The 15,208-nt window shown below is 52.2% G+C and overlaps 1 protein-coding gene across 3 annotated transcripts in view; it reads left to right on the plus strand.

Annotated features, from left to right (window-relative positions):
- The window catches only part of INTS3 (integrator complex subunit 3), a 38,102-nt gene extending 22,959 nt beyond the window's left edge, over positions 1-15,143 (plus strand). For all 3 annotated transcript variants that reach the window (XM_058309680.1, XM_071207449.1, XM_071207448.1), the window contains 20 exons: positions 693-780; positions 1,257-1,336; positions 1,772-1,863; positions 2,223-2,329; positions 3,065-3,184; positions 3,550-3,679; positions 4,620-4,674; positions 4,919-5,022; positions 5,508-5,552; positions 5,753-5,872; positions 8,389-8,542; positions 10,077-10,145; positions 10,999-11,074; positions 11,470-11,583; positions 11,952-12,000; positions 12,988-13,155; positions 13,515-13,615; positions 13,830-13,902; positions 14,057-14,213; positions 14,313-15,143. In XM_058309680.1, coding sequence (XP_058165663.1) covers positions 693-780; positions 1,257-1,336; positions 1,772-1,863; positions 2,223-2,329; positions 3,065-3,184; positions 3,550-3,679; positions 4,620-4,674; positions 4,919-5,022; positions 5,508-5,552; positions 5,753-5,872; positions 8,389-8,542; positions 10,077-10,145; positions 10,999-11,074; positions 11,470-11,583; positions 11,952-12,000; positions 12,988-13,155; positions 13,515-13,615; positions 13,830-13,902; positions 14,057-14,213; positions 14,313-14,390 — 1,980 coding nt within the window. In that variant the 3' untranslated portion in view covers positions 14,391-15,143. The remainder of the gene's footprint in view (positions 1-692; positions 781-1,256; positions 1,337-1,771; positions 1,864-2,222; positions 2,330-3,064; positions 3,185-3,549; positions 3,680-4,619; positions 4,675-4,918; positions 5,023-5,507; positions 5,553-5,752; positions 5,873-8,388; positions 8,543-10,076; positions 10,146-10,998; positions 11,075-11,469; positions 11,584-11,951; positions 12,001-12,987; positions 13,156-13,514; positions 13,616-13,829; positions 13,903-14,056; positions 14,214-14,312) is intronic.
- Positions 15,144-15,208: the final 65 nt, after the last annotated feature.

The raw sequence follows: 15,208 nt of genomic DNA on the forward strand, positions 1-15,208 counted from the left end.
CTGCTGGGTACATGAAAACTCCTGTTGCTTTCCCATGCCCTGGGTTGGTGGGACCACAGAGTCATCATACCCATATACAGCACAGACTCGGGTGCCCCCTCCACTATGAAAGGGGGAAGCGGGGGCTTCCGTCCTGTTTCAGGTGAAACGGTTCCATAGATGAAACAGCCAAGTGGGCTCTGGCATCTGCCTTGGGTCTCTGAAGGGAAATTTTTTTTATATATATATAAATTTTTTATTTTATTTATTTATTTATTTCTCTCCCCTTCCTCCCCCCACCCCAGTTGTCTGTTCTCTGTGTCTATTTTGCTGCGTCTTCTTTTTTGTCTGCTTCTGTTGTCAGCAGCACAGGAATCTGTGTTTTCTTTTTGTTGTGTCAACTCTCCGTGTGTGTGGTAACATTCTTGGGCAGGCTGCACTTTCTTTCGTGCTGGGCGGCTCTCCTTACGGGGCGCACTCCTTGCACGTGGGGCTCCCCTACGCGAGGGACACCCCTGCGTGGCAGGGCACCCCTGCATGGCAAGGCACTCTTTGCACCCATCAGGGCCAGCTGCACACGGATGAAGGAGGCCCGGGGTTTGAACTGCGGACCTCCCATATGGTAGATGGATGCCCTAACCACTGGGCCGAGTCCGCCACCTCTGAAGGGAAATTGATGAAACTAGCTCTCCTCTCTTTTCCCTCTTTTCCAGTCAAATGTGGCCGCCTCTAATGCCAAGCTGGCTCTGTTTTATGACTGGCTGTTCTTCAGTCCAGACAAGGACAGCATTATGAACATAGGTAAGTGACCGAAGCCAGAGCCTCTGCCCACCCCCCGAGCCCCTGCTGCCTTGTCCAGGTGGTAGCAGTCATAAATCTCAGTGCGGCTGGCGTGGAGGCCATTGGTCTGAAAGCTGTTCCGTTGTTGCTCATCGACTCTCCCTTGACCTAGAAGGAAAATCGTTCTGATGAAGCACAGCGATCTATCCACTCTCTTCTCCCCACAGCCTTATACTTGGCTTCAGGTGGGGAGGGCCTCGGCAGAAGAAGAGATTGCACCACATCCTGCTTTTCTTCTGCTACGTCCCTTTTCCCAGCTGAGGGGACAGGAAGGGAGATGAGGGGTTAAGATTGCTGTTTTGTGGGTTGTCTGCTCAATGGGAATGAGGGGACAGATAGAGCTCTCCCCAGAGCCGTTCAGGCATATTGCTATCCCCTTTTGTGGGAACGGTACAGACTGTTTGATGTGGGGGGACCTTTAATTCCACATTCTCCAGAACCAGCCATCCTGGTCATGCATCACTCCATGAAGCCCCACCCAGCCATCACTGCCACACTCCTGGACTTCATGTGCCGTGTAAGTGTCACAGCCCTCCTCTCTCCCCGTTCCTGGATGAGCAGAGTTAAGTGTGTCTTCCAGCTAACCTCACCTCCCAGCAAAGGGTGCTTCCCAATCCCCTTTGACCGTGGGAGCAGAAGTGGTGATGGTCCCATCCCCCAAGTTAGTGACCACTTCCTTTCTGCATCCCCACTGTCCTCAGATGGAGCTTTCCATCAGGTTTCTTACCCTCAGAGATGCTGGCCTGAGGTGGGATCTAATCACCTTGAGGGGCCACCCTTCCAGTAGGAGTTTCCCATGTTGGCAGTCTCGAACAGTCAGGAGCACCCTCGTCCTCTGCAGCCACGTGTCCTGGCATTCCCTGAGTCCCACCTGAAGCAGCATCTTAGATCTAGACCAGCAGAATGCTCTGATGGACTGCACTTATCTCTTTCTCCCTTTCTTCCCTTCCAGATCATTCCCAACTTCTATCCTCCATTGGAGGGCCATGTGCGGCAGGGTGTCTTTTCCTCCCTTAACCACATTGTGGAGAAGCGGGTCTTGGCGTAAGGAATTTATTTAGGGGTATGATGTGAGGGTGTGAGAGGTTGTTTCCCCATTTTTCTTACATCCATCCACCTATAAGTCAAGCCGTCAAGATATTGCTATCCACTGATGACCCTTTCCCTTGAGAGGTATAAAAAGTACTGGTTTCCCCGCAGATTGCTAGGCATTTGTTCTCTTAACTCTTAGAGGCATTGCTTTCTTGTCATCCTCTCCACAGTGGGCTTCAGATGCTTTCCGTGGCCCCTGTTGAGTACTTCCAGGGGTCTGGATTATGGCCCACCCAGGGCTGGGAAAACAATTAGCGACAAGTTAGGAATGAGGAGCGCTGGTGTTGACCTTCCATTCGTGTTCCCATTAGGCATTTGGCGCCTCTGTTTGACAACCCTAAATTGGATAAGGAGCTGCGAGCAATGCTGAGAGAAAAGTTTCCTGAGTTCTGCAGTTCGCCCTCCCCACCTGTGGAAGGTATGATGCGTCCCCCTTCCATCACATGCTGCAAGAGAGTGGGAGGGAGACACTCTCGGACCAGAGCCCGCCTAGGATGGCGTCCCCACGCGTGTCTCCCCCTCCCACACTGGCCGCTGCGGTTTTTCTTCCCCAGTTTTTCTTTTATTCATCCTTGTGTCATATTCCTTTGTCCTCCTTTCCATCTAATCTTCTTTGCCTTTCTGCTTATCTTTCTTGCTCTCTAACTCTTGTTTGGCTTTTTTTTCTCTTAACCTCTTTTCCATAAGTAGAAGGCTTCCATGGAAGGTGTGGTTACCTCACTTGGAACTTTGCCCATTTCTCTGCTCTTCCTAGCCCTGGGCCCAGTCTTGTTCCATCCACAGGCTGCCATCCCATCCTTCCTCTCCTGTCTCCCCCCACACCACCACACTTACTTTTGTGTTTCGAGGTAAGGGCTTAAGCCAAGCAGACCTGCCCACCTTTGTTTTAAATTAAAGGGCCAATCTGTCCCTGCTCACCAGTCCTGAGCCGAGCCCAGAGGAGTCATGTCCTATGTTGTTCTTGTCCTTGGCAAAAGCCCCTGCAATCCTGGAGGGCTGTGAGGTCAAGAGGTTTGTCCTTCCAAGGTTAGCAGTATTCCATTTAGGGTGTCAATGCTTTTCTTCCCCTTGGCCTCTAAGCTCCCATTTCCAGAAGCAATGGGGAGTACTACAAAACACAGGAGGCTATCAAATGTCTTTCCTTATTCCCAAGTCAAAATTGAGGAGCCAGTTTCCATGGAGATGGACAATCATATGTCAGACAAGGATGAGAGTTGCTATGATAACGCAGAGGCAGCCTTCAGTGACGATGAGGAGGATCTCAACAGCAAAGGTGAGCCGAGCAGCCAAGGAATGGTTTGGGCTTGGGTAGACCCCAAGAGGAGCAGCCTCTCTGCAATCTGTCACCTTTGCCCCCTGGGAGTTAAAGTTTTGCTAACTGCTACTGGCCGAGACTCCAGGGTACAGACCCCTGCACTTGGCACCGAAGGCAGGAGGGAAAAAGGGCAAGTGGTTCCTGCCTCTATTTGCTTCTAAGAATTAGGCCATGGACCCATTCAGGAAATTGCTTCAGACACTCAGAGAGCACTGGGTAAACAGGTGCACACTGAAGGCCTGTGAGTTAGGGAGGGATTGGTCAGGAAAACTTAGTTGCTGGTGTCTGGCAAACTGACTCCTTTCCTAAATCACTCCCTTCAGGAAAGAAGAGAGAGTTTCGCTTTCATCCTATCAAGGAGACAGTTGTGGAAGAGCCAGTTGATATCACCCCTTACCTTGACCAGTTGGATGAATCTCTAAGAGACAAAGTGCTCCAGCTACAGAAGGGGAGGTAGGTGCAGACCCTGCTGTCACCCTAAGGAGATCGAGCACCAAGCTTTCTACCTGGTAACTAGTCAGCACTAGTCAGGCAGGATGATGGGGGTTGAAGAGATATGGCGGGGTGCGGGGGCAGTAAGAAGAGGCAGCCACAGCTTCCTGAGGGATGTCTTCTGCAGTTTAGGTTAGGGCAGCTTAAGCTGGGAGTGGAAGGGTGTATTACTCAGGATTCTCCAGGGAAACAGTCAACAATAGGTGTCTGTAAGAGATTTTATCAGTCTGTCGCGTGACCATGGGGATGCACAAGTCCTGGTTCTGCAGGCAGGCTGCAGCCAGGGCCTCCAGTGACAGTCCAGGGAAGGCCCTGGGTGAGTTCTGGGAGACGTTGGCTCTCCAAAGTCGATCTGGGAAATTCTCACTCAATGCTGGAATCACTTCCCCTTTTAAGGCATTCAACTAATTGGATAAAGCGTCACTCATTGCTGATGGCAATCTCCCTGATTGATGTAATTGTAATCAGTTATCTATGATTTACCACTGCAGTAAAGTCAATGGTGACTAAAGTCCATAAATGTCCTTGTATTACAGTTAGCCCAGTGCTTGCTTGATCAAACAACTGGGCACAATTACCTGGTCGAGTTGGCACATTAGCCTAACCATCACAAAGGGTATAGTTTCTCAATACCTTGGGTTTTCTCTCCATAGAGTCTTAGGAGAAAAACCTCTGAGAATTGAAGCACAGTTAATGGGGATTTCCCTTTTCTTTGGGTCTCTGCCCAGAGAACAACAAATCCTACCCTAAAGCTTCCCCGACCCGAGCCTGGATTTCATACAGAGCTCTTTTGTTCTGTGTCTGTGCGTGTGAGTGTGGCTGTGCACTCTGTTCTGCATTTGTGTCCTGCCCTGTACTATCGTTTATGTCCCTGGGATTTCCTCTCACTTCTGTGCTACAGTGATACGGAGGCCCAGTGTGAGGTCATGCAGGAAATTGTGGACCAGGTCCTGGAGGTGAGGAGGAACCCAGTCCCTTCGGGAGGAAGCAGCCCAGCCTGCCCAGCTTAGAGCCCCCCATGCAGAGCTCCTCGGGAAGCTGACTCCTTCCTTCCCCTCCCCCAGCTGGTTCCCCTCTCGTCGGTGGGGAGGCATGCTGGTCCCAGCAGTGGGCGCAGATGAGCTCAGAAGCCCTGGGGTGGTGGGGGCAGTAAGGTTTGGGTCTAAGTGGTGATACCCTCTCTGTTGTCTCACCACCCAGGAAGACTTTGACTCGGAGCAGTTGTCTGTCCTTGCTTCCTGCCTACAAGAGCTCTTCAAGGCCCACTTCCGAGGGGAAGTGCTACCTGAGGAGGTGACTGAAGAGTGAGTAAGGCTCATTTCTCTTGACCCCTCTTGGGTCTCAAGGAGCCAGAGGTGTGCTCTTGTCACCTGATTCCAAGAGGCACTTTGCTGTTAAGAACAATCATCTAGTCACTTGGTGTTTTTGGTCTCACATGTATTGATACCTTTAAACAAGGATGTATTAATTCCTGCTGGGCATTATGTGTCCTGGTGCAGTGGGCCAGAATCCCCTCCCAGCTCCCAGCCCCTGCTGCCAGGCCCAGCCTTGGCTGCTTCAGGTAGGATTGGACCTTGGCCTGGACTCTCTCCCTGGAGGACAAGAATCTTGCCATCAGTGGTGGCAACCTGTTTTCTCTGTTAGCCAAGTGTCTGGGGCAGCAAGACATTGGTTCTGGATAGGAAAGGAGCAGGCTGGCATGCGGCCTTCAGCTTGTCTTCCGTACTGTCGGCAGCTCACCCTTCCTTTTCTCACATGCACTCAGCCATATATAACCCTCCTTCTGTAGGTCCCTGGAGGAATCTGTGGGGAAGCCTCTCTACCTAATATTTAGGTAAGTAGCTGACTGGAGGAGATGCTGCGCTCCATCCATCCCCCTAACGGCACACACAGGCTCCTGTCCTGGGTAATGGCACTCCTTTTCCAAAGGGGAGGTAGGCAGTGGGCACAGACAGCCCCTGCCTCCCAGAAGCTCCACAGGAGAGTCTTCTATGGGAAGAGCTCTACTCCTTCCTTCCCGTTTCCCAACTCCAGGAACCTCTGCCAGATGCAGGAAGACAACAGCAGCTTCTCCCTGCTTCTGGACCTTCTCTCCGAGCTGTATCAGAAGCAACCCAAGATTGGCTACCACCTGCTCTACTACCTGAGAGCTAGGTGGGTATGGTCCCTGTGTTTAAGAAAAAGTGTCGGGAGGTCTCCTAGTGAGCCCCTCTCTGACCACATCTTAACTCCCCAACCCTTGGCTGTCATCACCAAGGCATTCTATATGTTAAAACAGCTTATGGAGATACCATTCACATGCCATAAAATTTGCGCTTTTAGAAGGTGCAATTCCGAGGCTTTTAGTCCGTTCACAAAATAACTATCACCACTATCTACTTTAGAACATTGTCTGTCACCCCAGATAAAACAGCTGTACCTGTTCACAGTCACTCCCTATCTCCCTTCCCCACAACCCTGGGCAACCGCCAATCTACTTTCTGTCTCTCGATTAACATCCTGGACACTGCATGTAAATGGAATCCTATCATGTGTGATCTTTTGTGACTGGCTTCTCTCACTCAGCATAGTGTTTTCAAATTCATCCCTATGGTAGCATGGATTGATACTTTGTTTCTTTTTAATGTTGAATATTCTATTCTGTGGATGTATCAGATTTTGTTCATCTGTTCGTGGGCATTTCGGTTATTTCCATTTGGGGCCTGTTGCGAGTAGTACTGCATGGACATTCATGTATTAATACAAGTCTTTGGGTGGGCATTATGATTTTCAGTGTTCTTGGGCATATATTCCTAGGAGTGCTGGGTCCTAGAACTCTATGTTTAACTTTATGAGGAGTTACCAGACAACCTTCTAGAGCAGCTGCAACCATATTAAATTCCCACTGGCAATATATGAGGGTTCCAGTTTTTCTCCACATGCTCCCCAACACTTGTCTTACCTGGCTAACCAGGCTAGTGGGTGTGAGGTGGTATCCCATTGTGGTATTGATTTTCATTTCCCTGATGGCTAATGATGTTGAGCATCTTTTCCCATGCTTATTGGCAGTTTGTATAATTTCTATTCACATCCTTTCCTGTTTTTTAATTGGGTTATTCATCTTTTAAATTTTTATTTTGAGATTATTCAAACTTACAGGACAGTTGCAAAAAAAATATAAAACCCCATATACAGAACTACAACTATCTCCCCTGCTAGATACCCTAATCCACTGATTTTAGCATTTTCCATATCCTTTTGTCTCTCCATCTATCAGTATGTCTATTTTCTAAACATTTGAGAGTAGATAATATACATCATGCTCTTTGAACATGTTACTTCCATGAACATTTCTTAAGAACCAGGATATTCACTTATGTAACTACTGTAAGTAGTTATGAAGTTCAAGAACTTTAACATTGATACAAATCTTACATATATCCTTTCGAGCCCTTTCTCCTCCATTATTAGATCCAGTCTGGGATCATGTATTGCATATAATTGTCATTGTCTGTTTAGTTATTCTCTCTTTGTTTTTTGTGTTGCTGTTTTTGTTCTGAGGTACCAGGACCGGGGATTGAACCTGAGACCTCATGTGGAAAGCCAGCGCTCAACCACTGAGTCACATTGGCTCCCCTGAGTTGGTTGTTTCATTTGTTTGCTTGTTGTTTCCCTTTGTTTTTAGGGGGCACCAGAGATCAAACCCAGGACCTCCCATGCAGGAAGCAGGCACTCAGTCGCTTCAGCCACATCCACTCCCTCTCTCTGGTTTATAATTGAGAAAACATGTATACAGCATAAACTTTCCCATCCAAATCACTCCCAAGCATACCATTCCATGGAATCAGTCACAGTGTTGTACTATCCTCACCACCTCCCATTACCAGAACTTTCTCATCATTCCAAACAGAAACCTTACATCCATGATGCACTTACTCCCGTCCCCGTCATGGTAACCTGTGCTCTGCTACCTGACTCTATGAGTTTGTGTGTTTGGTTATTTGTCTTATTATTATTTTAGGAGTTTTTTATATGTTTTAGATACCAAGTCCCTTATCAGATACATGATTTGCAAATATTTTTTCTCATTCTGTGGGTTGTCTTTTCACTTTCTGGATGATGTCTTTTGACGCACAAAAGTGTTTAATTTTGATTTAGTCCAATTTATCTATTGTTTCTTCTGTCATTTGTCCTTTTGGTGTTATATCTAAAACACCATTACCTAATCTAAGGTCATAAAAATTTACTCCTATGTTTTTTCTAAAAGCTTTATAGTATTAGTTCTTACACTGAGGTCTGTCACCCATTTTGAGTCAAATTTGTCTCTGGTGTGAGGTGAGGGTCTCTGTATTTTCTTGCCTTTATGGCTCAGAGCCCAGGAAGCGGGGATACGGGGGAGAGAAAGCTGCTTCTCCAGCCTGAACTGGGTCCCTCCCTCTCCTGTCTTTGACAATCATCAGTTGGTGATTTCGCTGATTGTGGTCAGTGTGGAGCACTGGGGATGGATGAGGAGAAAGAAGAGAGCTGCCCGGCTCCCGTGAGCTGTCAGGTCCTTGGGGAAGGCAGAGGAGGGCATGTAGGGAAGGCGAAGGGATGGCAGGCCAAGAGCACTAGGCTGACGCCTGCCGAGGGGTCTGTGGGCACGAGGGCCAGGTCCTGGGAAGGTGACTTAGGCCCAGCTGGTCTTGCAGCAAAGCTGCCGCAGGGAAGATGAACCTGTACGAGTCGTTCGCCCAGGCCACCCAGCTGGGCGATCTGCACACCTGCCTGATGATGGACATGAAGGCCTGCCAGGAGGATGACGTGCGACTGCTCTGCCACCTCACACCCTCCATCTACACAGAGGTCAGTGCCTCCGCCCGTGCCCCTGCTGGGGGGCTGGGGACGGCAGTGCCAGGCGGGCCTTTCAGGACTGCTCCATCTCACCACACACGAGCTTTGCCCACCACCCGGACCCTCCTACCACCCTCGCTGACCTTGGTGAGCCATTTCCTCCCATGTCATGGCTGTCCCCTCCTTTCACCTCTCAATTTTTTTTTAAAGATTTACTTTTTATTTCTCTCCCCTTCCACGGCCCCCTGTCTGCTCTCTGTATCCATTCACTGTGTGTTCTTCTGTGTCCACTTGCATTCTTGTGAGCAAGTGGTACCAGGAATCTGTGTCTCTTTTCTTTGTGTCATCTTGATGCTTCAGTTCTCTGTGTGTGCGGTGCCACTCTTGGGCAGGCTGTGCTTTTTTCGCATTGGGGCAGCTCTCCTTACGGGGCGCACTCCTTGCGCATGGGACTCCCCTATACGGGGGACACCCCTGCATGGCAGGGCGCTCCTTGCCCACATCAGCGCTGCACGTGTTCAGCTCACCACTCAGTTCAGGAGGCCTGGGTTTGAACCCTGGACCTCCCATGTGGTAGGCGGATGCTCTGTCAGTTGAGCCAAATCTGCTTCCCTCATCTCTCTTAATTAAGGGCTGAAAAATTTCAAGCCCCCCTATCTCCTGGATTCCTCTCCTTTGATTTGTCTGGCTCCCTGTTTAGAATCAGCCTGTGGTGCAAGTTGGGGTCTGGACCTATACACTTGACTTCTGGATCCAGGACAGGTCCCCCAAACCACATCCAAGCCTCACCTCCCTCCTGCCCTCTGACAGCCGACTCTCGAGCTCTGTCCAGTGACTCCCAAAGACTAGGGCCTCTGTAGTGGAGACTTAGCTTTCATTTCCCCGATTTACTCGTAGTTGTCTCTAGGAACTGGGACATGGAAGGGGAGGTATCAGCTCTTCCTCCTCTTGGTGAGAGGTCCCAGGAACAAGAAAATCAGGGCATGGGGTGTGGGCATGACAAGAGGAACTGTGATTCAGTTAAAAACTGGAGGGAAGAGGAATCTAGATACCGAATAGATGGCAGTCTCCTCCCTCTGGTGAACAGGCCTCTTCAGAAGGGGTCCTGCTAGCCCCCACCCACCCCCAACACACCCATGCACTCTCTCTCTCCACCTTTCTCTTCCTTGGCCAAGGGTCATTATAGATTAGATTTCTTTGCTGCCAGAAGCACAAATGCTTATTCAGTCACCCGTCCCAGCTGTCATACTCAGTCCCTTTCAGCTCTGCTTTTACTTCTAAATAGCTTCCCATTCCTTCCTTGACAACCACACACACACATACACACACACACACCACACCACACTCCTCCCTTGGTGTGCCCACCCAAATAAAATCTTCAATGGGGAGCTTCTCAGTTTCGTAGCTGTTGAGTGCTTTTTACTTGTCGGGATTTAGAGAGGACCCTGTGTCTGAGCAAGTGACAGATGGGGAATGGGTTGGAAAGTGAAAGCTGAGGGGTCTTCCTTGGAACCTGGTCCTAACTGTCCTCTCCTTTTCTTTCTAGTTTCCAGATGAGACCTTGAGGAGCGGGGAACTGCTGAACATGATCGTGGCTGTTATTGACTCTGCACAGGTGAGTGCAGAACTCTGACATCCCCAGAGAGGCCTGGAGGCAGGGCTGGGAAAACAGGGCCTCTGCTTTCTCTGTGGGTGGCGGGGAGCCCCCCTCCACGGGCACTCTGCCTCCTGGCTAGAACTGTGTGCACTTCAACTTTGGGGGCTGGGGAAGGAAAAGTGCAGCCCAGGGTGGGCAGGCCACTCACTCTAGTCCTGCCTGGAGCCCCCCTCCCCTACCTGATTCTCCATGTTCTCTGGGCACTCCTGTTGCTGTGAAAGCTGCAGGGATTGTTTCTTAGTTCTCAGCTGACCTTCCCCTTGGCTGGGAATGAAGATGGTTAGACCATTTCTCCTTGACCCTTCTTCCATGCATAGGTTCCCAAGAGGCCATCCTTTTGCATGGGTTAGTTTTTAGTCCTAAACTGGGGTCCCATCACTGCTCCTCTTCTTCACTCAGTTTCTCCACCCATAAAAGGAGGAAGCTTAGCACTCAGGAGTCCCTTCTTTTCCCTTCTACCCACATCTAAATCCCGATCCCAGGCTCCCATGGCCCTCTTCTCCTCCTCAGGTGCAGACCAAGGCTGGGTAGAGAAGTTGCCCATCCTCCCTCTGCCACCCAGGGGTAGGAGGTCATTCCCCAAAACTTCCCTCCGGTCACCAGGCAGCCCTCCTGCTCCTTCACAGTCCCCTTCATCCTTCAGAGACCCCAGCATCCACCATGTCCATTTCCTCGCCATCCCTGGAAAGCAGGCTTTTCACTTGCTCCGTTTTTCCCCACACAAGCCCTCCTGCTTCTCCCTCCATACTGTACCAACGTCCCGGCCTCTTGGACCGCTGACGAGTTCTTTCTTTTCCCGCCTCCTCCTCAGCTCCAGGAGCTGGTCTGCCATGTGATGATGGGGAACCTCGTCATGTTTCGAAAAGATTCCGTCCTCAACATACTCAGTGAGTAACCAAACCTCCTGGGTCGCCAGGGGGACTGGGGAGGGGCTTGTCAGCCCTGTGTGTTTTCCAGGATCAGGCAAGCTGCTCGGGGGCTGAAAAGTTAGGGACGAGAAAGTGACATGGTCTTGGGAGGTTCTCTGGATCTGTTTCTCGCTTTACAAAATGGAAAGACTTAGCGTGCCCCTCCAGCCTAGGGGCTAATGGGACTCTGAGAAGCAGTGGGAAGGCCCTGGAAGTAAATTGTGTGTGGAAAAGCAAAGGAGGTAGTTTTTCGGGTCACTGTCCCTACCCCTGTCCCATTGCCGCTTGGAGTGCTGGTCATCAGTAGATTAGCCCTGTGAGGGTGGGATGTGAGAGAGACAGACAGACCCATCTTTCTTCTCTGTTTCTTCCAGTCCAGAGCCTGGACTGGGAAACCTTTGAGCAGTACTGTGCCTGGCAGCTCTTCCTGGCCCACAACATCCCTCTGGAGACCATAATCCCCATCCTGCAGCACCTTAAATACAAGGGTAAGTAGGCTGTGGGGGGGGGGCATGTGGAGAGAACAGCTCCCGCCCAGGCTGGGGCCAGGCTGGGGCCGCTGGGATTCTAGGCTGAGCCCAGAGCCACTGCTCCCCTTCCCGCCCCAGTGTGAAGGGCAGGCTCTTTGTCAGTCACTTATGCTCTTCAGATGAGACCCGCAGGCCCACTGTGAGCCACACACCGGGCTGGGACGCAGGTGGCTCCAGGGTATGGAGTGTCCAGGGGACGCTTTCTGGCTCCCTGTGGAAGGCTGTCCTTGCTCTTTCCAGTGGCTGTTGGTTGGGGGATGGGAAAGGTACCCAGAGTTCTTCCTGGAATTATGCACCCCTGAATGGCCTCTACCCTTCCCCCACAGAACACCCAGAAGCCCTATCCTGTCTGCTGCTTCAGCTCCGAAGAGAGAAGTGAGTTCCACGCCTGGGGCTCCTTAGCCCTCCACCCCAGGCGATACCAGGAGATGCTGTGTGATAAAGGGCATCTGTCGCGCACCTTCTGCCATGTTTTTTCCCCTATCCTTGACATCTGCTTATTCTGCCCTTCCCACATAGTGATTTACAAATAAGCAGGTCCCCTGGGATCTGGGCTTCCTCTTGACTTTACACCCCTGCCCACCAGGAGCTGCCCTCAGAGGTGGGGACCGGACATCCCTGTTTCCTGCTGCCACAGCAGTTCTAATCACTGTGATTCCTGCCCCCCTCCCCCATGCTCCTGCTGGCCGTGGCTACCACACGGCGAATCCAAGAGGAGGAGGAGCCAGAGTGGAGGAATCCCACACAACACCCTCCCTCGACTTGCTTAAAACAGGGCCAGCGGGACCCACTGTGTCCCCAGCAGGGGCGGGGCAGAGGGACAGACAGCAGAAAATTGTCTTCTTCCATGACAGACACTTTTCCAATATATCCCAGATAAATGGGGTAACAGCTGTTTTTACCTTCCTACTGTCTTGTCTTCCTCCTATCTTCTCTCCCCTCCTTCCGGAGAGATGAGAAATGGTACAGAGTGTCCTAGAGGAAGTGGGAAGGTGGGGGGCCTTCCTCGAGCGGGACACTGGGCTGGCCCCAGCTCTAGCAGGGCAGGGGTGGGGCACGCTTGTCCTTTGCCTCCTGTTTCTTGGGAGAGTGGGCAAGTCTGATGGGCTTCCTCACCAACACACGCATGCCGTGTGCTGCCACAGAAACTCGAGAATCTCACTTCTCTTCTGGCTTCCCCGAAGGATGTAACCAGGCATTCCTCAGCCCAAGGAGAAGAGGGAGAGGGATGTGAGAGGAGGAAGCTACGGAGAGACTCGGGTGGGGCAGGGCCGGGAGGCTGGGGTTTGAGAAACAAGTGAGAGCGATCCAGTGGCTCTGGCGAGCAGCTGTGTGACCACGGCGCCCCTCTCATGCCCCCAGGCCCAGTGAGGAGATGGTGAAGATGGTGCTGAGCCGGCCCTGCCATCCTGACGACCAGTTCACCACCAGCATCTTGCGGCACTGGTGCATGAAGCATGACGAGCTGCTGGCTGAGCACATCAAGTCTCTGCTCATCAAGAACAACAGCCTCCCTCGCAAGAGGCAGAGGTGTGGCATGGTCCCCTTCGAGAACCCAGGGCCAGGCTCCCAGCTCCGCTGCCCGCCGTCAGCAGGCCATTGCCAGGGGCGCCCACAGCAGGTTGCCCAGTCTGGCCCAGCCTGGTTTGTGGGCGACATCTAGTGGCGTGAGGCTACGCAGCATGGAGGATCCTTCTCCCCAGCTTCTAGTGCCCCGGGGTCCCTGGTTCTAGGCACACCTCCCTTAACCCACCCCAACACTGCCAGCCCTCCAGTCCCTGTCCCTGTGTGGGATGCTTCTGTCCCAAGGAGGGACTCCTGGGTGGGGGTAGTCTCTGACTCCTGGAACCCTTCCCTGAAGCTCTGGCTCTGGCACCTTCCCTACACAGCCTGAGGAGCTCCAGCAGCAAGCTGGCCCAGCTGACTCTAGAGCAGATCCTGGAGCATTTGGACAACCTGCGTCTCAACCTGACCAACACCAAGCAGAACTGTATGCTTTCCAACCCTCCCTGCATCGAGGACATACAGTGCTGCCCTGGCTCAGACCAACCCCAGAGCCGGCACGGGGCAGGGGGGGGGATGGGCGGGGTACCGGGGACCAGAGCCCACTGGATGGGGAAAAGCAGCCATTGGGCACCATTTAATAAACTCCCAGACACCTAACTGTTCTTATTTTCCTGCCTGTCCCCCTTCTTCTCCCCTAGTTTTCAGTCAGACCCCAATTCTGCAGGCTCTGCAGCATGTCCAGGCAAGCTGTGACGAAGCCCACAAGATGAAGTGAGGCTCCTTGCGCTCTTGGCCACGGGGAGGGGGGCTGCTGGGGCCACAGGAGTTGAAGAGAAATAGAGACCCAGGCCTACAGGCAGATGAGAGGGTGGGAGGGTACACCGAACACCAGGAGCCCCACTCTGGGAATTCTCCTTTCCATCAGGTTCAGCGATCTCTTCTCCTTGGCCGAGGAATATGAGGACTCTTCGACCAAGCCACCCAAGAGCCGGCGAAAAGCAGCCCTGTCCAGCCCGCGGAGTCGAAAGAATGCCACACAACCCCCGAACGCCGAAGAAGAGTCAGGCTCCAGCAGTGCTTCGGTGAGCCCTTCAGCCAGCGAGATGGGGAGGGTGCGGGTGGGGCTGGGCCCCGCAGCCGCCCAGGCTAGTGACCCCCCTCGCCCCTTCCAATCTCCCCAGGAGGAAGAAGACACGAAACCCAAGCCCACCAAGCGGAAACGGAAAGGGTCTTCTGCAGTAGGTTCTGACAGTGACTGAGCCCCTGAGCTCTCTGTCCCACCCCCGGTTGGACTGCCCTCCCCTTGGGGGTGATTTAAAGGTTAAGAGGGGCTGGGGAGAGAGTACGGGAAACACTCTGTTCCCTCATCCCAAAGTCACCCAGTGGGAAAGGCGAGCTTCCTCCTCTAGTCCAGCCTGAGCAGCTGCCTGGCACCCCCCAGCTCCTCCTCCCCCCCTTTTCTGGGCCTCCAGCCGGACCGCTCTGCCTCTCCCACCCGATACATGGGTTCCCCCAAGGCCAGAGGCTGTGCAAAGCTGTGACTGTTGTGGAAGTCCTCAGCCTCTCGCAGAGCTGTTGAACGGAGAAGAGAAATGACAAAGGGGCAGCTGGCCAGGGAAGCTGGGCTCAGAGTGCTCCGTGTGGGGCGCCCCTCCTGCTCCCTCCTTCAGGCTCTGCTCTGAGCAGACATTTTATAGTCACTCTCGTACACCCGGAGGAAATAGGTATTTAATCTGCCCATTTCTCCCCATGGGGCCAATGCCCCAAGTGTTCAGGAAAGCAGCCGAGAGGGTGGTGGGAGACAGCCCCGTGTGGTGAGCCCTGAGGGCTTCTTACGCCTGAGGTTGGCACCTCAAGCTGGGCCTGAGACCTGGGGGGCCCCGAGGCAGATTCCATGGAACTGTCAAATGCTCCCATGTCCTTGTTTCTGTTTTTTTGGTTTTGATTTTTCTTGCCAGAGATATTAGTGTTTTAAAGGTTGTTTTTAAATGACAATAAAACAAGCCAGAAAATCTTGTTTCAGAGTTCCTGCCCCCACCCCTGTGCATGTACAAGGTGGCCCCAGTGTAACTGGCAC

Source organism: Dasypus novemcinctus, chromosome 13 (assembly GCF_030445035.2).
Source record: "Dasypus novemcinctus isolate mDasNov1 chromosome 13, mDasNov1.1.hap2, whole genome shotgun sequence".
NCBI lineage: Eukaryota > Metazoa > Chordata > Mammalia > Cingulata > Dasypodidae > Dasypus > Dasypus novemcinctus.